The sequence below is a fragment of the Mesoplodon bidens genome (genome assembly GCF_964165515.1).
Source record: "Mesoplodon bidens genome assembly, chromosome: 17".
Lineage (NCBI taxonomy): Eukaryota > Metazoa > Chordata > Mammalia > Artiodactyla > Ziphiidae > Mesoplodon > Mesoplodon bidens.
Window position 1 is genome coordinate 13912678 of NC_138174.1, and position 20096 is coordinate 13932773.

At 39.9% G+C, this 20096-nt stretch overlaps 1 protein-coding gene across 1 annotated transcript in view; it reads left to right on the plus strand.

Annotated features, from left to right (window-relative positions):
• FREM2 (FRAS1 related extracellular matrix 2) overlaps nucleotides 1–19685 on the plus strand; it is a gene marked incomplete at its 5' end in the record, with an annotated part of 148847 nt that extends 129162 nt beyond the window's left edge. Inside the window, 9 exons of the mRNA XM_081215111.1 lie at nucleotides 391–722; nucleotides 10449–10641; nucleotides 12114–12218; nucleotides 13720–13847; nucleotides 13946–14080; nucleotides 15048–15174; nucleotides 16320–16507; nucleotides 17073–17219; nucleotides 18844–19685. Coding sequence (XP_081071237.1) covers nucleotides 391–722; nucleotides 10449–10641; nucleotides 12114–12218; nucleotides 13720–13847; nucleotides 13946–14080; nucleotides 15048–15174; nucleotides 16320–16507; nucleotides 17073–17219; nucleotides 18844–19356 — 1868 coding nt within the window. The 3' untranslated portion in view covers nucleotides 19357–19685. The remainder of the gene's footprint in view (nucleotides 1–390; nucleotides 723–10448; nucleotides 10642–12113; nucleotides 12219–13719; nucleotides 13848–13945; nucleotides 14081–15047; nucleotides 15175–16319; nucleotides 16508–17072; nucleotides 17220–18843) is intronic.
• Between the last annotated feature and the right edge of the window lie 411 nt (nucleotides 19686–20096).

Below are 20096 nucleotides of genomic sequence, written 5' to 3' on the forward strand. Positions count from 1 at the left end.
AACAAAAGAGTGGCATAGTTTCACATTTTTGAAAATATCTTTAGTGTCTGGCTTAATAAAAGACAGCTGGATTCTTATGTCTGCTTCTGCATTCAATCTATTGCAATATATGATTTATTTTAGCCTCTGAAAAACTCCACTGTACACTACTGAGAAAATAAGCGTGGAAAAGTCAAATAACACCTTAGAATCGTGAAAATAGCTTTAATGTTATAGATCTCCTGAAATATTCTCCGGATCCTCCGGGGTCCTAAGATACCACTTTTATAATCACTGCTCTGCAGTATTTTATAACACTTGTCTTCTCAAGAGATAAAGAGATTATAAAGTGTTCAAAGCCCTTTGCTGTTGGTAAAAATGGTAACAGTGATTTACAAAAATCCCTTGTAGGCATGCTCCCTGTGATTTCCACCAAGGAGCTCTCCAACTTTGAGCTCACCCTCAGCCCTGATGGCACACGAGTTGGAAACCACAAATGCTCCAACCTCCTGGATTATACTGAAGTAAAGACCCACCACGGGTTCTTGACTGATGCTACCAAAAATCCAGAAATAATTGGAGAGACGTATCCTTACCAGTACAGCTCATCTATCAGGGGTTCCAATACCTTACGCTTCTACCGAAATCTGAACCTGGAAGCCTGCTTATGGGAGTTCGTTAGCTACTATGACATGTCAGAGCTGCTCACGGACTGTGGAGGCACCATTGGAACCGATGGACAGGTATGGATGTTTAGCCTCTGAGCTTTGGTCACTGGACAAACCAGTTGCTTTTGTTCAGTTACGTAGACTTGGAATAAATCTCAGCTCCAGTCTTCCATCCTGGTGATGTAGGTTATTAGGCACAAGAAAGAGCAGGGGGCTTCCCTGGTGGTGCAGTGGTTGAGAGTCCGCCTGCCGATGCAGGGGACACGGGTTCGTGCCCCGGTCTGGGAAGATCCCACATGCCGCGGAGCGGCTGGGCCCGTGAGCCATGGCCGCTGAGCCTGCGCGTCCGGAGCCTGTGCTCCGCAACGGGAGAGGCCGCAACAGTGAGAGGCTCGCGTACCGCAAAAAAAAAAAAAGAGCAGGTAATTGGCATGTGTGGTATGGAAATCCATGTCTATTTCCAGAACAATGTGTCAAAATCTATGTATTTTTTAGCAATGGGTCAGTAACATTATCTTTGTATTGAAAGGACACCGTATAGTTATGCTGTAAGCTCCAATTCTACTCTGATGTTAGTAAACTCCAAGTACGAATTTCTCTTCGAAGTATACATTTTCATTTCTTGTGTTATGTACAGATGGCTGTGATGCATCATGAACGATCTCAAATGAGGGTCCTCAGGGTCAGCGTAGTTTTTCTCCCTTCTTACTCTCTTTCTTCTTTCCCCACCTTCTATCTTTCTCTCCTTCTACTCCCATTTCTCCTCCTTTTTCTTTCTAGTTTTCTCCCCATTTCCTCCCTATCTGGTCCATTTCTCCATCACTAACATAGTCAAAAGTACTTTCATTTAAAGCTTACTGTTATTTCTACTCTACAATTACTGATTCCTCTTCATACTACACAGGCAGACATTTACACATAAAATACACACACATACACACACACACACAATCCCCCCCCATCACCACCATCATCATTATTGTTAAAATGATGGTGAAGCAAGGTCTTCATTAGCAGTTATAGTAGAGAATCTAAAATATGTAGGGTGTAGCTTAGATTTGTGATGAGTATTTGAATTAAAAGCCATGCTTTGTCAAACTGGACTAAAACAAAGAGCTTATTTACGTAACTTATACATTAAGACGTTGAATGGTACCCAGATATGTCTTATCTTTCAAGATTTAGCTGAGGTGAGGCTGGATTTTTTTTTCTGTGCTATATTCCTGTGATGTTAAACTATAAAACAAGTAGTAACAAGAGAAAAGTAGACAGTAACTATAAGTTTAATTCCAGAGCAGAGCTGTAAATCTTGACCAGTTCTGCTGGTGTTGATGTCTAATGGCCACATATTATGTCTGGGAACTGTTGGGCTCCAAGGTAGTGAGACTTTTTGTCTCTATCTCCTCTAAAAGCAACAAAATATCCAGAAACTTGCATGAATTACTAAAAGTCCCCAGCAAAAACACCAACAGGAAGACAGTGTAGCACAGTGGAAAGAGCCTGCATATTGGAATCAAGCAAATGTGGACTTATATTTGGGTCTGACATTCTCTAGCTACTTCTTCTTGGGCAGGTTACTTAAACCCTCATAAGTGTTACCTCTTCAAGTCCCTCTTTCCCCCCCCCGCCGTCTTTGCCACCTGGAAGAAACGTGAAAGAAAAAAGGTCCTATTCCCAGAATAAAGACTCATATTAACACATCTACTTCAGCCTCTTCCTTTATAGGTCAAATATCTCCATTCCTTTGGCCATTCTTCCCAGAGCCTGTTTTCAATCCATTAGTAAATCATTCCTGTTTTCTTTCTGGATGCTCTTCTCTCAGGATCTTGCTGAAGTCACAGGCTCTATTGGCATAAGCAAAATGGGACACAGTAATAGGATTATATTGTAGTTCTGGGTCTTCTTTGTTAAAAAGCACTTCATGCCATGAAGCTTCTCTGTGGGTGTCGTCTAGTCTGTGGTCACTTTTTAGCCTCAAGAATGTTTTCTATCTTCTCTGCAAATGGCAGTAATTTTCTGTCTCTCATACGTGCAACCCAGACAGGCTTCCCTAGTGAAAACCCTGCACTTATCCTACTTAAACCTTATCCTACTTAAGCCTATATCTGTCCACTTTTCTGGTGTATCAAGGGCATTTTGAATGCAAATCCGTCTCTCCAGCCAATCCTCACTATAAAATGCTCAGCTAAATTAATTTTACTTCTCTGGAGTTTTAAAATCACTGTTCCTCTATTTAGTTAAGTTCAGGGTTTTTTTTCCCATTACAACTGCTAACTAGAGAAGTTATTACCCTGCTTCCGTAGTTGAGCTATCGACTGTTTTACTCCACTAGGTGAAAACTGGCAACTGCCGGGTTCAGTGAAGTTTTACCTGCCTGAACGCTTTGTGTTACCTTCTACTTAGGGAGAAGAGAGAGTGCAGTATAAGAATTATTGAACCATCCAGTTCCCAACTGGCTTGTGTTACCTTGAGGAGTAAGATGGCCAGCTGGTTATATGAGTTTCTTCTGAAAGGATTTTTCTGGTTTCACAGTGTTGAAAATAAATGTAGTAACATAAGCATGATGATCAGCATAAGAGAGGTGACCAGATTCAGTGTAAATCATTGAAATTTCAGGTTCTTGTGACAAAATTCTTAAAGCCTCAGTGTAAATGGAATTGCAATACCATCTAATAAAGCGTATTGCTCACTCTCTTAGAGTGAAGCTCAGAGATGGCTATCTCATTTTCCCCTACTTTCTTGGGTTTGAACTTCTACTTCTCTAGTTATTGAGATATTCTCCTATATCCTCACCTCCCCTGACACGTAACATTATTTAAATGTAGGTGAGGGAGAAGAAAATACATATTAAAGTAAAGGAAAAATAACTCTTTGAGATATTTTCTTAATTTTCCTCACAAGATTTAGGTTCTAGAGAAGAGAAAATATCTAATAATATTACTACTACTACTAATAGTAATAGCTAACATTTATTTAATATTTACTATATGCCTGTCATCGTGTGTAAGTACTTTACATATTTCCACTAATTCTGTCCTCAATACAACACTATGAGACAAATATGAATTTTTTCTCCATTTTTGGAGATGCTGAAGCAAAGAGAATTCAAATAACATGTCCCAATTCAATTCGTTTGTAAGCCTATGCTCTTAACCACATCATGATACTTATCTGGACATTTAATTGAGTGAATTAAATGTCATTTAGTAGGGCGAATGTGAGGAATGGTTATGGTCACAGATGAAATTGCAAGAAAGGCAAATAAACTTTTTCCTCTGTTCTTTGTACAAGAACAGAAATAACCCCAGGTCTATTTGTCCTCTGCCAATTCCATACCGCCCTGGCCAAGCAGCTAATAGATGTGTCTTTCCCTGTTCTGGTCCGTTTCTAGACGTGCCACCTTAGATCAAGGTAATCACTATGCAAACAGATTTTTCTAACTGGTAATTGCTTCTGCCAGGAACAACATGATGACAAACCGATTTTTATCTTTAGTGTTCTTAGTAGCTAAAGCTACTGCCTGGAAATATTGCCAGGTCCCTGCATTTTATTTTGTGATTAAAAAGAGGTTTCTAACACCCTCTTAAAGATTTCTGCCTTCTCTAACCTCCCATATTCAAATTATTTCACTTATAACAGAGAGTTACCAAACTGAAGGGATCACCTGAAATATCCAAGATAATTATCTGTTAACAGCAGATAAGTGAAGTTAATAAATGAAGTTTTATTAAGTTTTATGCAGTTTGACTGCAACTAGCTTTAGCTGATATTAAGATCAGTTCTGCTTTTTCCATCTTGTTCGTTGCCCATTCATTCATTAAAGAAATAATCAATGAACACCTACTCGGTGCCAGGGACCAAATGGATACCCGGTGAGGACACCAGACACAAACCTTAAACTCCTTCCAAGTCGAGTTATAGGAGTTGAATACTTGCTCTTATAAAAGTTAACAATTTTACTTGCCAAGAAAAAGAAACTTGGAGTTTCTCTAATGATATTCGCCACTAAAATCACTCCTAATAGTTACTTTCTAAAATGTAAAGACAGATATAGCAGGAAAAGAAAAATAGAGATAAATAAAATAAATTGTTCTGCTCCACCTTTTTGTGTGACCTGTATTTTATAAATAAAATTTTAAATTGTTTGGGTACACAATGAAAAACACTTGTGATGCACAATAGTCATTAATGTTAAACTAAGTTTTTAAACTATTGGATATTTTTGGTGATTTTTCTCTTGAAAACAACTTCTCTTAAAACTAAAGAACTTCAGTTCATTTCATCTTTCATCAGCCTGACTATTGATGTTAAAAAGTCAGAATCTTAACTCTCACCTTGTTAGGTAAACAGCAACTGATAACATCATTCAAGGAGCGTGACTAAGTTACAAAAATTCAACTCCAATCATATGAAATTGTAATTTACTCATGAGAAGACATAGCATGATTTGGGGAAAGTATACATATTTTTTCTTAGTTCCTTGGTTAGTGGAATAATTTTCCTTTTTAAAAAAAAACTATGTGTTTGATTTAGAAACATAGACCTTTGGGGCTAGAGTATACCTTAGAAGTCATCTCTTTCCATTCCATTATTTTCTACTGAGTACACTGATTTACTCTTTTTTTTTTTTTTAAGATGTAAGCCACTCTTAATCATTCTGCAAGAAATGGCAAGAAGAATCCAAAATGTATAACTTTCATGAAGTATGTTGCTTCCTATTTTGTCAATTAATATTTTTAATGGTGTAGGTTTTTTGTTTAATGAAAGTAAAGATATTACCATGGAAAGCTGGGAAACTAAAAAAGTATAAAAAAGAATTCACTCATTATCCCACTATCACTCTACACAGACATATTTTCTAGTCTCTTTTCAATATACATACACATTTTTAATAGTAGAAGCAAAATATTATCCAGTCTCTTTTCAATATACGTACACATTTTTAATAGTAGCAGCATAATATTATCCATACCATTTTGTATACTGCTTTTTAACTTAACATATTGTGATCCTTTTCCCATGACAAGGAAAATTCTTCACATAAATGATTTTTGATTACTACGTATTTCACCTTGTTTCTGTGCCATCATAATTATTTAAATATTCTTCTATGACTGGTCATTTAGATTGTTTATAATTCTATACTGTAAATATCCGATAGAGTTGTCCTTAATCCTAAAGAATTTGTGGACCAGTATTGACCCTCCCTCATTCCAAGGTCCCTTGTGCATCTCTGATATCACAGTCCTTCAGAAAGGCTTGTAACTGGAAAGAAGCCAGTTTCCTTCCAAATGTTCCTGGATGTGTAGACTGCTATTACTCAGAGACCTTGGCTAAGAATTCTAACTTGTTAAAACAATGTCTTCCACTGAGTTGCTAAGTACACACTTTAATGAAACTTCAAGCTATTGAGATCTATGAGCCTTCTTTACACATTCACAAACACTGCTGTCTTGATGATATAGACATACATCTGGCAACAAAAGTAGCAACAGAAAGAAATTCTAACCAATGGGAAATCCCCACCAGTGGTTGTCCTCAGCTAAGGTTCTAATGGCTCTGGCTCAGTTTTCAATCTCTGAAGTAAGCACAAATCACTTGTCCTGCGTAAAGTAGGGTAGATGCATGACTATCAAATATTTTGAAAAGACTGTTGTTTTCAAGATGTGTGGTCTAATTGAAAGACCTTAGGTAAAAGAGTCTAATCTGTGCTGTCCAATATGGTAGCCATTAGCCATGTGTAGCCATTGAGCATTCAAAATGGGACTAGTCCGAATTGGGATATGCTGTGCATGTTAAATACATACCGGATTTCAAAGACTTAGTACAAAAAAAAAAAAAAGAACGTAAAATATTACATTAAAGTTATTTTGTATTGATGGCATATTAAAATGCAATAGGTTTGACATATTGGGTTAAGTAAACTATTGTCAAAATTGGTTTCACATGCTTCTCTTTACTTTTTGAAATAAGGCTACTGGAAGATTTAAAATTACATGTGTGGCTCACGTTATGATCCCTTTGAACAGTGCTGGTCTAGATACTTGAGTGTTAGTCCTGAATGTACTGAATAATCTTGGGCAAGCCAATTACCTTCTCTGTGGCTTAAGTTCAACACGTGTAAAATAGTGCCTTGCTCAAGTGAAAGCTGCAAAGGAACAAAGTAAATCTGGATTAGTTTTTATTAGTTACATACCTATATTGCTTACTTCTATAAGAATGTTTAAATATCTATAAGATAATATGTAAATTGAATAGCTTCAGCTACAAGTCCAAAACAAGTGAAGAATTAAAACTACTTGCAATTTGGATTTCCCTGGTGGCGCAACGGTTAAGAACCTGCCTGCCAATGCAGGGGACACGGGTTTGAGCCCTGGCCCTGGAAGATCCCATATGCCACGGAGCAACTAAGCCCGTGCGCCACAACTACCGACCCTGTGCTCTAGAATCCGTGAGCCACAACTACTGAAGCCCGCGTGCCTAGAGCCCGTGCTCCGCAACAAGAGAAGCCACTGCAATGAGAAGCCCGTGCACGGCAAAGAAGAGTAGCCCCCGTTCGTCACAACTAGAGAAAGCCCGCGCGCAACAACAAAGACCCAAATGCAGCCAAAAATAAAATTAAAACAAAAAACGACCTCAATTTTCCTCAACAATAGTTTCCACCTTGGGCAGCGTTGTAAATGTAATTTTTCTCTTGGGGTACTCTTCTTTTTCCCCATTCTTCCCCTTTTCTACTATCTGCCACAGATCAGCAGACTTTCTCTCGTCCCTTCCACGGGCAATATCTCCCCAAATATAAACCTGTTGCCCATGATTAGTCACTTACTAGTAGTGGTAGAAATTTATATCAGTATGGTACCTTTCACAGGTCATTTGCACTTTGCACTTTCCCTTTAGATATGGAATTTAAACTACTGTTTGCCTTTGTTGAAGAAACAAATCAGTAAGGACGTGTAAACTCACTCATCATGTCACAGTTTCTTTAAGAGCAAGCAGTATACCAGATTTAACATACATTTCTTTCAGTATAAACAAATACTTTAAAAAGTCCTGTGGAATAGGCTGAAAGAAAATGAAGGGTTCATTAAGATGGCATGTAAAGCAGGGGTCCCCCACCCCCGGGCCGCGGACCGGTACCGTTAGGACCCCGGCCACACAGCAGGAGGTGAGCGGCGGAGTGAGCGAGTGAAGCTTCATCTCCTCCCCACCGCTCCCCACCACTCGCATTACCGCCCGAGCCATCCCCCCGCGCCCCCCCTTCCGAGGAAAAATTGTCTTCCACGAAACAGGTCCCTGGTGCCAAAAAGGTTAAGGACCGCTGTAGGGGTTACATTGATTGCACTGTGTTCTTCAATTTTACAGGAACGAACAGGTAAGTGACCTGGGTGATCTACCTAGTCCCATTTAGGTTCCAATTCCTTTAGACAGATTCTAAGCAGACAAAAAGACCTGGCTGTGGTGAACAAGAAAATGCAGTAAGATGCCGATTCCATGTGCAGAAATGATCAAACTCTAGGTTAGCAGGAGGATCAAATGAAATCAAGTAAGAATTAGGGAGCCAAGTAACTTGTTCCCAGGATGTGAATGTTAATAGTTCTCTCCAAGATAGCACACTCAGTAACATCTGATGGATAGAATGTAACGTTGGCAAACTTATTTTTAGCACCTAGAAAGTGTAATTGGAAATCCATGTCTACAGCCTATTGTTTAATGAGTGTTTATTAAAATCACAGGATGAAATAGTCATCTTAATTACCAGTGGCATATGGATTGACAGTTACTCTCCATTACACTGTCAGGGTGTTAAAACTGCACTTCAAGATCAATTTCTCAGTGACTGCAGGAATAGCTACCCTTAGAAACTGCTATCTCAAAGGACTTCAGTGCAAAGGCACCTCTCCTGCTGACCACGTTAGGAGATAATGAGTGTTAGCTACTACACAGCTGAGAATCCAATAATTTGCTTGGGGGATGGTTTTCTTTCGATATATTTTTGGTGGTGATTCAGGTTGTCATTTTGTGATTTGAGGAGTTTGCTTTTAACCCCATGACAAAATGGTAAATAAGAGCTATCATGTTTTAAACTATTCAGTAACTCACATGTGTGATTCCTGTGGCCGCCTCAGGGTGGAAGGAGAAAGAGACCTATCAGAAAACCTGACTCAAACTTGTAAGCAGTATGATCTGACCTCAGCCCGTCTCCTCTTGTGTAAAAGAAGATAGTTGTATTTTCCCTGCTATTCTGCAGAGCTATTCTGTGAATTAAGGATGATAACCTTTGTTAGGTGATCTTAAGACCACCCTCAGCTTTGTTTGGAATATGATAAAGTGTGAAAGAGTAGAAAAAGCATGGGCTGGGCTTCCCTGGTGGCGCAGTGGTTGAGAGTCCGCCTGCCGATGCAGGGGACACGGGTTCGTGCCCCGGTCCGGGAAGATCCCACATGCCGCGGAGCGGCTGGGCCCGTGAGCCATGGCCGCTGAGCCTGCGCGTCCGGAGCCTGTGCTCCGCAACGGGAGAGGCCACAACAGTGAGAGGCCCGCGTACCGCAAAAAAGAAAAAAAAAGGAAAAAAAAGAAAAAGCATGGGCCGAAGGCTGGGGTCTATTATTGGCAGGGCTACTCCAGAAGGAAGTGGGAAATTTCTGTGGGAAATTTGCTTTATTTCTTTGAGTCTTAACTTTCCTCTCTCTCTCTTTCTATCCTTCATCTCTCTATCCATTCATTCAATCATCCACACATACATATAAATATAACTGGGGAAGAATGAAAATATTGAGTAGCTTTATTTGTGAACTTAACACGATGTCTGAAAAGTGGTAGATGCTCAATAAATAATTATTAGTTTATCCTCCATGACCCCAATCCACCTGCAAAATACAAAAGAAGAAAGTATAACTTGTAAGAAGACACTTCAACTAATTATTTTTGAGGCATCTTAAATAGTACATGTAATCTTAAATGTTACATGTCACTACTAAATATGTTTGCTTCCAGGTCTTTCCTGCTTTATTTCCTCTTCTTCCTCTATATAATAATTTAAAAGTAACTTACAGCACTGTTATTCATAATAGGCAAAAGCTGGAAATACCCCCAAATGTTCATCAACTGATGAATGGATAAATAAAATGTGGTATATGCATACACTGGGATGCTATTCAGTAATAAAAGTATTGAAACATGCTACACTATGGATGAACCTTGAAAACATTATGCTAAGTGAAGGAAGTCTGTCACAAAAGACCATATGTTGTATGATTCCATTTATATAAAATGTTGAGAATAGGCAAATGCCTAGAGACAAAGTAGGCTAGTGATTGCCAGGGACTGGGGAGAGAGGATGGAATAAGGGGATGACTGCTAATGGATATGGAATTTCTCTTGGAAGTGATGAAAATGTCCTAAAAGTGATTGCGGTGAAAGTTGCACAACTCCCTGAATATATTAAATAACATTGATTTGTCCACTTGAAATAGGTGAGTTACATGGTATATGAACTATATCTTAATAAAGCTGCTACCAAAAAAAAAGCACTGTTTTAGTATGCTCAAAATAATGTACTTTAGCTTAAAGATTTCTGCTGCCTATCCTTTGCTGCAAAGGAAAGTAGTAGAGTAATAACTATTTAATTACTCCAAAATTAAGTGAGGGGGACAGTAGTGTTATAAATTCTGTCGTTTCCTTTCCTCAGTGGTTAACTCAAAGCCTTCAGATAAGTGAAAGGAGAAAATGGCTTGCACAAAATTAAGCTGGTTTAATTAGCAGCACTGAATCGTGTTGATAGATATAATTTTATCGTTTTAGGTCCTAAACCTAGTGCAGTCCTATGTGACTCTTCGAGTCCCTCTGTATGTTTCCTACGTGTTCCATTCCCCCGTTGGGGTAGGAGGCTGGCAGCATTTTGACTTGAAGTCAGAGCTTCGTCTAACTTTCGTGTACGACACTGCCATCTTGTGGACTGATGGAATTGTCAGCCCCCCAGAAGCTGAACTCCAAGGTGAGTTAACAGAGACTTGGAAAGCTAGTTTTCTTACCTATTTGAATGACTTAAGAGAAATTTTTACTGCAGCTAAAAATAATAGAAGCACCTTTCAATGTATTTTATTTTTAGAGTCAATATTTTAAAATAATTTCATTTCTCTCATGGAAAAACTTCTTTAAGTTATATCAATGCATCCAATTTTATAATACGTGACTGTTAAATATAGAGTCCATTTTAGGTGATTAATCATTCATGTGTTACTCAACACAATCTCTCTCTCTCTCTAGATTTTAGAAAATGGATAGGGAAAGTTCCAATTGAAAGTAAGGAATGAACCCAAGAGAAAAAGTTACACATTTTTGTTTCTGAAAATGGGAGATGCATTTTAAAGCCCAGTATAAATTGTGTCCTGGATTCTAGTTCTGGGTCTATAGCTAACTAACTGGGTGATCTCAAACATATTGCTTGACCTTTGGCAGTCAATTTCTTATGAAAGATAGACTAGACTTCTAATATTCTTTCAGTTTTAAAATTCTATTATTCTATAATACTTTAGCTGAATGTCTTGGAACAGTGGTGGTGTGTGCCACTACAATTTGGGCCCCCAAATCACCTGCATAACTTTGTTTCAGTCTTGATGTCAGAATCATAATTAAAAGTCCACAAGCATGAAGCTAATTAATCCATTAGTAGAATTAGTGCTGTTTCTTTTCAGGCACATACTGCTGTTCAGGTTCCATGCATGTCTAACCATCATGACTTCTTATGAGCCAGAGGGAAAATACTGTTGATAGGACATCTCAAAGTGTGTTGTCTTGAACAGATTAAAATTACCTTAAAGCTATGTGAAAGGTAATATGATCACCCTAAATAATCATTCTAGATCATTTCAAATGTTTTAATTCCATATCTTGCCTTAAGAAATGTATATTAAGTGAATCTTAACACAGATCCATCTCTTGGTTCTCAACTTCTACCTAAGGATCTCATGTTCCCTTCTTCTATCTGTAGCCAACTTTGGTCAACTTGCTAAATTTCTTGGGGAAGTTTTGGAGTTTTCATTAAGCCTATAACATTTGGGATTACTCTGGAGAGCACAAACCTGTTTCCACCTACATGTCCAAATCTTCAAAATTTGACCAGTTCATCTTGTCTCTCAATTTACAGCTTAATTTCTATAGACTAAAGCTTTAAGAAATACCTTGGCCTATTGTAATCACTCTGTATATTTCATATGGACCTCATTCATGTGACCTAATTCTATTCTGCCTGCCTTCTAGACAGCTTTTCCTGTCAGAAAACAAAACAAAACAAAATAAGAATATTTCTGCCTCTCTGATCACTCAGAATTTTTCTGGTAATACCTTTTGGCTAGAATGCTTAAAAGATGAGAGGAACCTGAATGAAGAAGAAAGAAAGAAGAAACCCCAGACATTAGGAGTCCTTGGTCACCAATATTCCCACTCTTGTGTCCCATCCCATCATAGGTTCTCTCTACCCAACTAGCATGCGCATTGGTGAAGAGGGGCGTTTGGTCGTGAACTTCAAGACAGAGGCTCAGTTCCATGGCTTGTTTGTGCCCTCACATCCCGGTAAGCCCCATTACCCTTAAATAGCTGCTCCCCACACAACAAGGATATAGTTGTTCCAGATTTGCACATGTTTCAGCATGCTTCCTTATGAGCTTTGAAGCCCTTAGTTTCAAACGAACCATGTATGTACAAATATCTACATGAGGGCTTGATCATTGCTCAGCTACGTCTTATAAGCTACAAAATCATCACTGTAGAATTTTAGAGAAAATACCAAATGGTTAAAGTAAATTTAAAAGAAAACTCTACTTGGAGTTCCCTGGTGGCCTAGTGGTTAGGATTCTGAGCTTTCACTGCCGTGACCTGGGATCAGTCCCTGGTCGGGCAACTCAGATCCTGCAAGCCGCACAGCGTGGCCAAAAAAAGAAAGAAAGAAAAGAAAACTCTACTGAGTTAATTTGAAGAGTTTTCCTTTAGATCGAGAACATAGCCACAACATTTCCATTCTCTACTTCAAATGTGTTGCCCCAAAATTTGAATTTTGGGTCATTTGTTCAGCGATCACAACTCTTTTCTAGGTACTGTAAGAAACCTTTATAATGGAGACAGAAGTGCCACTTCACTATTACAATTGTTTCAGACAGGTTAACTAATTACCTTAAGTATTAGCTATGTAATTTTACTAATTTGATGGATTGTGCTGGAATATCAATAATGTGGCAGTCACTAATGTCCCGTGTCTAAGCTTTTATAAAAAATTTCATGTCATTAGAAATAATTTTTTTTGACTTCGCATTACTAAACTGGTTTGCACATTTTACTGATGTGCCAACTCATGTCAGATTGGAAGAGGGAAATAATTCACACACTGTCTCCTGTGTCCTTCTTTTTTCTGGGTCGGACGGAGAGAATAAGGCTGAAAATTCAGGAAGAGAAAGACAGTTTGCTGTATTTTTGTGAGTCTGAGCTCTGAAATACAGAACCAAAGAGATTCATTTTGCTTTATTGTAATTGACTGTTCCGGAAAATGAGGATTTCCTGGTCTTTACAGTTCCCTTCCACGTGTCTACCTTTCTATTAAACTGAATCTTTGTTTAGGTATAATTGAGGCAATCTAATTAAAATTAGACTCCATTCATAAATTGGGTGTGCCTGGCTCTGTGGATGCAAATAGTCTGAGGTTCTGTTCATAGCTTCCGTGCATAATGAGTGCATTCATATCAGCCTTTATTGAATGGCCATGCCTCCCTGGAAAGTAGCCCTAAACCATTTGAGCATTTCTATACAATTATTTTTTGGCAGCATTATATAGAGTGGAAAAAGCACTGCATTAGGAATCAGAAGGCACACATCCCAGCTGTGTGATCCCGGAAGAGTCACACAATCACTCTCAGTCCAGTTTCTTTAACTGCGAAATGAGGATTATTATACCAACCCTGCTACTTTGCAGGCTTATTATAAGAATAAATGCAAATAAGGGATCATAAGGCACTTTGAAAACTCCAAACTGTTATGCACTCTTTTAACCACTAGACCATTACTGTTCTTGGCATTTTTCTAGCGGCCTTCACCAGCTCCATGATCATGTCAGTTGATCACCCAGGTCTAATGTTTTCCCTGCGTCTCATAAGGAGTGAACCAACCTATAACCAGCCAGTCCAGCAATGGAGCTTTGTATCTGACTTTGCAGTAAGTGACTAAGGCTTTTAATTTTCCCTTGCTGCTGCCTTTGACTACATCTCAGATTTTTAAATGAAAAACACGAATGTCCTCTCTGCTCCTTAAAGGTACGTGACTACTCGGGGACCTATACCGTAAAACTGCTGCCGTGCACCACTCCATCACACCAGGAGTACCGCCTGCCAGTCAGCTGCAACCCCAGAGAGCCTATCACTTTTGACCTTGACATCCGATTCCAACAGGTGTGTCTCCTAGACTTTTCCCATGGAGAAGCCCACTTTGTTAAAGTCATAGTTTACTTTTATCCGTAAAAAAAAAATTTTTTTCTCACCCAATGACTTCAATTCTTACATGCTGAGAAAAAAAGGAAGTGAGGTAGGAAGGGAACAAGGGAGGAAGGAAAGAAGAAAGAATTGCCCTTTATCCGTTGCGGGTTCGGTTTATAAAATCCACAGGTTAAGAGTATGCAAGGGTTATTTTTTTTCTTATGGGATCTGATCTCCTCCTGGAGTTTGCTGCCTTGGAGATTTGAGAATTTTCCCCAGAGTTCTGTACTTCTTCATCTTGTTCTTGATCATCAAGGAGAATAAATATCCTATAGTTCATGCCACCTTAGAGTGCCTCATTGCCAATATGTATTAAAAGAAATGTGATGGCATCTTTTGCCCCAGAACCCTTACTAAATGTTGGCCTTCCACTGTTTACAAGTCCCTTATACATTCCAGTAAACCAGGGGAAATGAGCTCAAGCAATGCTAGTTAGTCCCATTCGAAAAATGATTTAACCTTGACAGTTTTGTCTTCTTAAGAAGGACAAAGGGTTTCCCTGGTGGCGCAGTGGTTGAGAGGCCGCCTGCCGATGCAGGGGACACGGGTTCGTGCCCCGGTCTGGGAGGATCCCACATGCTGCGGAGCGGCTGGGCCCGTGAGCCATGGCCGCTGAGCCTGCGCATCCGGAGCCTGTGCTCCGCAACGGGAGAGGCCACAACAGTGAGAGGCCTGCGTACCGCAAAAAAAAAAAAAAAAAAGAAGGACAAAGTCAGTGTTACAATTCCCTAAGAAGTTGGTCTGGCTGGACATGACAATTTTAGTGCAGTGTTTACCATTCTTTATGTCAGCGTACAATGCACGTGTGTATCTGCAAATAATGTGTCTGTGCACCACCAGAACCATCGACAGCACATAAAAGGGCCTTTCCACTTGGTTTTAGGTCAGTGATCCAGTGGCAGCTGAGTTTAGCTTGAACACCCAAATGTACCTACTCTCCAAGAAGAGTCTCTGGTTGTCTGATGGATCCATGGGATTTGGACAAGAGAGTGATGTTGCCTTTGCAGAAGGTATCACTTTACAGATGAGAGGCCTGCTCATCTGTTGGCCATTATATCTGTTGTCCTTTATTGGGATTGTGTTTGAGGGGGACCATTATAACCTCCTTTATGGTTTTGAGGTTATAACTGGGTCTTTATCATTTTGGCAGGGAGGGGTCACTGAAATTGGATATATGTTACAGGATGGTTTTTATTTTGGGGAAGTTAACCTCTATTTCCCTTATCTAAATGACTTTTGAAACAAGTCTGGATTTTTTTCCTTGAATGTTTTTTTTTTCAATTTGCATACACACCAATACTGCAGGTACATGAGAATATATAGTTCATGGGCAAGGGTTGGTGCCTGTCTTGTTTAGTGGTATATTCCCAGAACCTAACAAAATACCTAGTACACATGGTAGGTGTTCAGTAGTAGCTGTGAAAGAGATGATGAAATACCAGGGAGTTTCCTTAAACCCTCTTTCAAAATCAAATAAAGCTGGGCTTGGAGAGGGAAGGATTAAGTGTTTGGGATTAGCAGATGCAAACTAGTATATACAGAATGGATAAACAACAAGATCCTACTGTATAGCACAGGGAGCTATATTCAGTATCCTGTGATAAACCATAATGGAAAAGAATATGAAAAAGAATATATATATATGTATAACTGAGTCACTTTGCTGTACAGCAGAAATTAACACAACATTGTAAATCAACTATACTTCAGTAAAATTTTTTTTAATTTAAAAAATGTTTAAAAGTCAAATAAAGCTAATTCAACTTTTTATTGATGTTTTCCTTTTTAGTGTTATTCTATAATGATTTGCCTATACCTTGCCAACTAATATACTTATATAAACTGTACTTTAACCACAATGGGATGTTATGAATGTTAAATTATAGGCCAAGCCTTCAGGTATTCCCACTACAGGCTGAGCATGTGAGGGTCAATAAATCTCCAGTACTTGTGGTCGTCTGCAAAGTGGTCTCATCTGAGGCTTGGGAGTGGACCAGATCCTGAAGCTAACGCAAAAAGGTCTTCAACACTTGATGCCAGATTAGGAAGAGAAGGAAATGCTTTCTAGTGTCATTATTGTCAGGAACTGTTTGCAGTGTCACATAGACATACCTTATCACTTAACAGAAATAACATTTCCACGTCTCTGTTTCAGGCGATACAATTTATGGTCGAGTCATGGTGGATCCTGTCCAGAATCTAGGTGATTCCTTTTACTGCAGCATTGAGAAGGTGTTCCTGTGCACCGGAGCTGACGGCTACGTTCCCAAGTATAATCCAAAGAATGCAGAATATGGTTGCTTGGCTGACTCTCCTTCACTCTTATATAGATTTAAAATTGTGGTAAGTGCTTTGGCCCAAACAATGAACTGGGTAGATACTCAAAGCTAATTGTTTTTGTCTTCTGTTTTAAAACAATAGCATCTTTTTAAATGAAACCAAATGGTGGCATTTTATGGTACAGTAAGTCCCCTACATATGAATGAGTTCTGTTCCAAAAGCGTGTTCGTAAGTCCAATTTGTTCATAAGTCCAACAAAGTTAGCCTAGTTACCCAACTTACACAATCAGCTATACTGTAGCAGCTACGTCACTGCTGTTTTTATGCTTGTTTCTGGACATCCTGGGCTTGAAATAAAGATACTGTACTACTGTACTCTATACAGTACTGTACAGTAAAGTACACAAAAGCACAACCACTTGTAGAGGATGCACGCACATGACAATGTACCCCAGAAACGTGAACTAATTTACGTGATTGGACACGCGAATACACGTTCGCAACTCGAAGCTTCATATGTAGGGGACTTACTGTAATTGGTACTTGCACAAAACTAATAGGAAAACTTTCTGCATTTGCAAAAGTTGGCATTATCTACAGCAAGCCTCATTTTCCTTACTGCCTAAAGGACAAAGCTCAGCCAGAGACACAAGCCACCAGTTTCGGAAATGTCCTGTTTAATGCTAAGCTGGCAGTGGATGACCCTGAAGCTATCTTGTTAGTGAATCAGCCTGGATCCGATGGATTTAAAGTCGACTCAACACCACTCTTTCAGGTGGGCCAATAAAAAGGTCACTTACAATAGGTGTGTAACCACATGCAAGTTACTTAACATCTGAACACCTCAGATGTCTCCCATGTAGAAGGCAGTAATTGTCATATTTCATACAGTTAATGTGAACTTTGAGTAAAATAACGCTTGTGAACCACACCAGACCCTCCTGGGCTCAGACTGAACATTCCATAAATGTTAGCTATTATTATGTTTATTAATGTATTCATGTTATTTTAAGTCTACGTGTAATGAAGACCCTTATTCAGTCCAGAATATAAATCTAAATGTGATGGTTGGGAACTCTGCTCTTATTGTTCGAAACATCCTTTCGGTTGACTTTTTTTTTTTTTTTTTGCGGTACGCAGGCCTCTCACTGTTGTGGCCTCTCCCGTTGCGGAGCACAGGCTCCGGACGCGCAGGCTCAGCGGCCATGGCTCACGGGCCCAGCCGCTCCGCGGCATGTGGGATCCTCCCGGACCGGGGCACGAACCCGTGTCTCCTGCATCGGCAGGCAGACTCTCAACCACTGCGCCACCAGGGAAGCCCCTTCTTTTTTTTTTTTTTTTTTTTTGTGGTACGCGGGCCTCTCACTGTTGTGGCCTCTCCCATTGTGGAGCACAGGCTCTGGACGCACAGATTCAGCGGCCATGGCTCACGGGCCCAGCCGCTCCGCAGGGAGCAAGTGCATCTTTTAGGATGTTTACTGAAAATTGTCCAGACAGGATGGGCTGGAGAAATATGTTATCTTTATTCTTCGTAAAGAAGGATGCTTGAGAAAGCATGTCTGTTCTTCTGAATCTTTTCAAACAGGAAGTTAAGTTAAAGTATGATTTGTTTTGTTTTGTTTTTGTTTTTAATGTTAACTCTGAAGGCACTTGACCTCTTCTAAATCCTGAAGGCTTCAAAGAGCCATCAGAAAATGCCTTCTTTTCACAAACCCTGGAAAAGCAGAAAAACTGACCTTTTCTATGGCCTTATGTGTAAAATACACAGCAAGACATACTGGAAAAGAGTCTTGAGGTTCAGAAGGTCTGACTGTAGTCCTGCCTCTGATACTAGCTTAGACTTGACATTTGGCAAGTCACTTAACTGCTATGTATTCTCATTTACTCATTTTTTATTATTTAATCTGTATACAATTTTTAAAAGGTTACACTCCATTTACAGTTATTACAAAATATTGGCTCTATTCCCCATGTTGTACAATACATCCTTGTAACCTGTCTTACACCCAATAGTTTGCACTCCCACTCCTCTACCCTTATATTGCCCCTCCCTCCCTTCCCACTGGTAACCACTAGTTTATGCTCTATATCTGTGTCATTCACTCATCTTTTAAATGAGTAAGTTAGACTGTGTGATCCGGAGTTCTCTGCAGCTCTGACAAGTTATAACTTACCAAATATTTACCACCACGCGCTCCCTTAAGAGTTGCACAGCATATTTTATAGTGCTTTACACAAAGCCTTGCGCATCCTACACGTGTAAAAATATTAAGGATATGAATTCTGCAGACTAAGTTAAATGATTATTGTCTCTGCCATGAGTTTCTCTTGCAAAGAGTCGTGGATTTTTAGGTTGGCATAGGCTTTAATTTTCTAATGAATAGAGTTGTGTTTCCTAGGTCTCTCTGGGTCGAGAATGGTACATACACACCATCTACACAGTAAGATCAAAAGACAACGCCAATCGAGGCCTTGGCAAACGAAGCGTGGAGTACCAATACCACTCTTTGGTGAGTAAAGGGAAGCCCCAGGCAACTACCAAGAGCCGGAAGAAGAGGGAAATCAGGAGCACAGCCCCGCTGGTGTGGGAAATCGGGGCTGAAAACAACCGAGGAACAAACATCCAGCACATCGCCCTGGACCGCAGCAGCAGGAAGCAGATCCCCCAGGGGAGGGTTCCTCCTGACGGCGTCTTCCCCCGGGAGCTCAACCGTCCCACCTCTGAGGTCAGCCTGGTCATGGTGGTGGGAGGCGTCGCGGTGGGGCTCCTCGCACTCTGCCTCACGGCCATCGCAGTGATGGTGCGCCAGGGCAAGAAGAGCACCAGGAGGAAGGGCTCCCCCAAGGGCTCCGGCAGCACCGAGCCCATGATGCCCCCGCGGGGCCACCACAGCGACAGCTCAGAGGTTTGATGGCCACAGGTGGAATTCAGCTTTTCCTCAAGTGCACAGGAAAAGACAATAGAAACCCAATGCTTCTGTCAACAGCAGAGAATTGGGGACTTCTGTGACAAAGCTGCTCAGAGGACCTGGCTGTACTAGTGAACTTTGATTTGCATGCTGTCCAATCGATCAGGCGTCAAAGGACAAATTCAGACCATAGACCACATCTTTCCTCTTGCCCAGAAGGCATCAAGTATGTATCCAGATGTACACAGAGCCATAGATGGACGGGGAGGAATGTATTTCTCATCTTAGGCATTTTCTCTACACAGTAGAGATGAACCTATTCAACGGTGCTAACAGACTCCTTCAGAAGTTTAAGAGGAGTCTATTGTTGCTATATTAGTATGTCTTGAAGGTGCAATTATCACATTGTTTATTCATTGTATAACAGTTTATTACTAAAAAGGTTTTAATTGGTAGTCTCGAAGAATGATGAATACACTGTTTATTGTGACAAGTTTTCTAATAGGCGAAGACAGCATGGAATTACGACCGAGGGTAGCTCAGCCCACACATCACATTTTTTCCTACTTGAGAGAGAGTGGAAGGCAAGACAGAGGGACAGTAACTCACTCACTTCAGTTTGGATTGTTTCTCATCTTCGTCGGACCCTTCTTGTTTCATATGCTTATTTAATTTTAAATTAAACCAAAGAATATGTTAAGTCTGGACAAGATTGTTGAAGGGTGACTGCTCTGTTCGGGTAC